Below are 4,686 nucleotides of genomic sequence, written 5' to 3' on the forward strand. Positions count from 1 at the left end.
AAGACCGTCTTCATCTACTCTCTGAAGTCGATCGAGAGGGCCCAGGCTCACTATGATTCTGGTATTTGGGGCTGCCTCTTCACCATCCTTTGGGAAACACCAGATCTGCGCGGCCAACCAAAATAATGCGATTCCAGTGGCCGGCAAGCACCAGACGTGACGAAACTACCTACCACACTTGGCCTAACCTAAACTGCCGTCAGAGCACCTAACCACTGAGAGCAAAACATGACACCATAACTGATTACAACAGCAAAACAAGACACTTCAATAGCAGAACAATACCAGTCCAGAAGGACCTAGTGCCAACTGGCAGCGATGCAAAGCACAATGGAACTAATTCGACCACTACCAGCCTACTACAGGAAAAGGAATAACGGGTGGAAGCTAGAATGGGAGAATCCATGGAGCAGCGCACGGCTTTGGGCACCCACCGTTCAAGGGTTACTGGCCCTCGCCAGCATCACCTTTCGAGGCTTCTTTGCCCTCCTCGGCGCCATCCTCCTCGGCGCCCTCCTGCCACCAAGAAAATTTCAGATTATAGTTCCAGATTTCTAAGCATCATTTTCCATGGGGCAGGCTACAGATGATAAAGCTGGTGGGGAGGAGATACCGTGAGGTCGGAAGTCCAGAGGGTCAAGTTGTCCCTCAGGAGCTGCATGATCAGAGTGCTGTCCTTGTAGGAATCCTCTCCAAGGGTGTCCAACTCGGAGATAGCTTCATCAAACGCCTGCAAAGAATAGTTGGTCATTAACAGAATTCACACAAGGCAAACAAATGGTGATTCTGATCATTACATAAAAGTTAACAGGTCAGGAGATCGATAGACAATATCACAAGACAACACCCAGAGTCTCAAACGCTTCGTCAAAGTAAAAGAGTGACTCATATTGTATAACTCCAGCATTGCTATCATCTTGAAAATTTGAACACCTGGTTTTTCTAATCTTCGAAGTCATAACTCCATTGATAACAAGAACAATCTTCTAAACAATAGGCCAACACCAAACAAGCATTATAGCATTAAGAAAAGGTAGGATGTGAAATGACAACTACTAGTAGCAAGGTTTTTCTGCTGCCAAGATTAATATGTGCGGCAGAAAGAGCCAAATGCTCATCATATCAATGCAACAACAATAATTACAAACCATAAATTGTACCCAACAGTGCCATTATGTCACATAGGATAACACAGGTCAAACTGTTCAACTGACACAGGAGACATTGCTACAACTCAGAAACTTTATACAAAATTTCAAAAAAAAAAAAGCAAAGATAGAAGGGTAAATGAGAGACCAACCTGCTTTGCAAGGTTGCAAGCTTTGTCTGGAGAGTTCAGAATCTCATAATAGAACACCGAGAAGTTAAGTGCAAGTCCAAGCCTTATGGGATGGGTAGGTGCCAGTTCGGCCAGAGCAATATCCTACACAGCACATTGCAGGATAGACATTTGTCAGAAAATAGTGTCAAGTATAGTACACAGTCAAAGAAATGCAATGGTCTTTCAGCATGATGAGAGAATATATCAACTACCCTAAAAACTCAATGGACTACAAGAAGTTGACTGCCAGCGACAAAATGAACCAACCTGAGCTGCCTTATAAGCCACCATTGTGCTCTCTGCACATTCCTTCCTCTCAGCACTGGTCTTAAATTCAGCAAGGTACCTGCAAAGAATTAGCAAGTTAACAAACTAGATTAATCCTTAATGACTGTGGATTCAACTACCTAGTACACTATAGCATTGCATCGCTTCCTAACCTGTGATAATCACCCTTCATCTTGAGGTAAAACACCTTTGACTCGGCAGCAGTAGAAGAAGGCACGAGGTGCGAATCAAGCAGCTTCAGGATACCATCACAAATATTGCTTAGCTCAGCCTCAATCTTGCCACGGTATTCCTTGATCAGAGTAACATGTTCCTCATTCTTTCGAGACTCCTCCTTCTGCTCAATGGAGGAGACAATACGCCATGAGGCACGGCGGGCCCCAATCACATTCTTGTAGGCAACAGACAGGAGGTTACGCTCCTCGACAGTGAGCTCTTCTGAATCTACCGTCTTAGCCACCTTCTCCATGTACTCAACCATTTCTTCATACCGTTCTGCCTGCTCAGCCAGCTTGGCCATGTAAACATTCTCCTCCCGCGACATATTGATCAGCGAGCAAGCTAAATGCAACAACAAAATAACACTGATAAGCCATCGCGAAAATCCATTAGAAACTAACAAAATCACCACAAAACATTGGGACTGTAAACGAGTGTCAACTGAGATCAACACTGCCATTCAGCTCTTTCAAGCTCGCTAACATGATTCCTGAGAAAATAGCCAGAGTCTTGAAAATCTGAACCAACCTGTAGTTAGCTTTTCCTCCAAAAGATCGCAAGTAATCTACACTAGAACCCAAGTTGCATTGACAATTCTCAATTTGTCATGATCCTTGTCAGTATGAATTAAGGCCTTAAGGGAATCGTCAAATATTATCATATGATACAAAACGCCCAACAAAATGACCGTCATACCCGTGCCACACACATAACTTCACTACTTACATTACTAGCACAAAAATCATTGGCACGGGCCAACCAGAACTGACCATAAAAACAATTATTAAGTCCATAGAACACTAAACCGAATTAACTTTATTTCCACAAGATGCGTATTATAAAAATTTCGACCCCCCAGGTGCCCCAGTATCGAAAACAGCCAGCAGGCAAGGGAACCTAGAACGTCTAAACAATTCACTAAACGAGAAATCCCATCAATCACCTGCGGCGACAGGACGGACTCAACTTAGATCCACTAATCACAGGGTACGCGTACATCTAGATCAGATCTCCAGCACATACACAGCCAAATCGATTGGGTCAAGGAGCATATTTCCCCTTAAAAATTCCATATACGAGCTCTCTGTCTCTCCAAACATTAGACAGTCGCTGAAGAAGAAAAAAAGGGTAACAGAAGATCCGGAGTTTACGCATGGAAATGCTAGCCAAATCGGGCGGATCTACGCGCCCCCAATGCTCAGGATCTAAGATCTCGTGGATCCAAACCGAACAAGATCACCCAACAATACCTGAGACGAACAGATCTAGCCGCAGCCCGTTGCAGCGCCAGAAAAATTCAGAAAAAAAAAGAGGGGGGGGGGGGGGGGATTCCCAGCTGCTCGCGCCTTTTGTAGCAACGAGAAACAAAGTGGGATCAACAGGAGGAGGGAACGTAAAAAAATCGCTAACCCTAACCTTCTGGGTGGTGAGGCGTGCGGTGTAGCGGATGCGGGTCGTCTCGCTGCAGTCGGGTGCTGGGGAGGAGAGAGCGGAGCCGGTGTGGTGGGGGCTACGGATTTATAGCCGGACGCGTTCGGGAGGTTGCGGAACATTGCATTGGGATAGCGCCTGGCCCACGGACAGCCCTCACCCCTCCCATGACATGTGGGGACGAGATTAATGTGGGATCACAGTGTCATAGAGATTGATAGTGGTAAAATAAATAATTGTAGAAAATAAATAAATATGAAGATATAAACTTAACTTAAAAACATGATGCAATTAAGAGAAAGAGTTTATGCAAACAAAGAATTTCTCGGCTTCTAGCTAGTCTAAACATTTTATAGAGCAAGAACTAAGCGTGTTATACTATTGTTAATAAGATAGTGAAGTATAAATTGATAAGTTTTTTTCTAGGTTATCCTTTTCTTATAGTCCTCCATGTGCGGCCATAACAGATCGCGCAAAGAAATTTAAGAGGAATCTCAGACTATAGCCTTAAATGGGTATTACTTTATAATCCCTCGCATCAATGATCTAAGAAGTCCAAGCTAGACGATTCCTACTTCGTTTGGCTATCATTCCCTTACTGTTACCCCAAATATACGTTTGCAACCGCAACACGGCGCTAAGAGGAATGATTGATATCAACAACTATTAAATAATTATAATTCACATCACGATTGCCTTGGTCAAAAAAAACGACTCAACTACTCATACAACATCTGGACAACCAGGGATAGATAAATAAATATATAACACATAAACATTTAGATAGCACAAAGAGTAGTACAATCTATTAGACAAACCCAAGACACAATAGATGAATTATAAAGATGCAACACAAGTGATGTTTGATACTCCCTAGTTACAACGGAAGACTCGCTCACAATAGAGGTGTTGATGGAGATCAACACCAAGGTGAAGACATGGTGGAGACGGTGACCGGAGGCAGGGGCAGGGGAATGGAGATGGCATAGAGACATGGCAGTAGCATGGAGATGGATAGGGAGGCACCCGATGGGCTCCACCTCTGTGTGAGTGCATCCTCTCGGCGGCTAGGGTTTAGATCTCCTTATACAGACATGTAGGTTGCCTTCTAACTCTTCTGATATGATTCCAATCCAATTCAATGGTTTATGGGTGTTTTCCTCCTTCAAAATACCTTTATTAAGTGCCAAGGAACCTCCCAAAATAAGTATAAATCAAAACATGAAAGTTACGGCTTTTCCCGTTGCCTATCGGACTCCTCTCGAAGGGTGATATGGTTAGTGGTACCGCACCCCTCCAAACATACTCTATGTTTTCTTCTTAGCGCAACTCATTTTCAAAAATTCATAGAAAAATCATACGACATCAGATGGACATGATACATATACGAAAATCATATAGGTGCCCAAATAATCAATATAATCTTC

General features: G+C 43.5%; 1 protein-coding gene across 2 annotated transcripts; it reads right to left on the reverse strand.

Moving 5' to 3' along the window:
- Positions 1 to 229: 229 nt before the first annotated feature.
- On the reverse strand, positions 230 to 3,389 carry LOC133898843 (14-3-3-like protein GF14-C). 2 transcript variants are annotated; one of them, XM_062339619.1, is made up of 6 exons: positions 3,245 to 3,389; positions 1,762 to 2,170; positions 1,589 to 1,667; positions 1,301 to 1,423; positions 614 to 730; positions 230 to 516 (listed from the first exon to the last, which is right to left on the reverse strand). In XM_062339619.1, the coding sequence occupies exons 2-6, from the start codon at positions 2,151 to 2,153 to the stop codon at positions 445 to 447; spliced, it is 783 nt and encodes a 260-aa protein (XP_062195603.1). In that variant the 5' UTR covers positions 2,154 to 2,170; positions 3,245 to 3,389; the 3' UTR covers positions 230 to 444. The 2 variants fall into 2 exon arrangements, with proteins under 2 accessions (XP_062195603.1, XP_062195604.1); XM_062339620.1 differs by lacking the exon at positions 3,245 to 3,389 and adding an exon at positions 3,079 to 3,215.
- Positions 3,390 to 4,686: the final 1,297 nt, after the last annotated feature.

The sequence above is a fragment of the Phragmites australis genome, chromosome 18 (genome assembly GCF_958298935.1).
Source record: "Phragmites australis chromosome 18, lpPhrAust1.1, whole genome shotgun sequence".
Classification (NCBI taxonomy): Eukaryota; Viridiplantae; Streptophyta; class Magnoliopsida; order Poales; family Poaceae; genus Phragmites; species Phragmites australis.

Excerpts from the sequence above, each read along its gene's own strand:
- LOC133898843 (XM_062339619.1), bottom strand. The coding sequence starts at position 2,153 with ATGTCGCGGGAGGAGAATGTTTACATGGCCAAGCTGGCTGAGCAGGCA. Across the intron at positions 1,424-1,588 it reads TGGCTTATAAGGCAGCTCAG|GATATTGCTCTGGCCGAACT; the intron begins GTTGGTTCATTT and ends TGTGCTGTGTAG. Across the intron at positions 517-613 it reads TCTGGACTTCCGACCTCACG|GAGGGCGCCGAGGAGGATGG; the intron begins GTATCTCCTCCC and ends TCTTGGTGGCAG.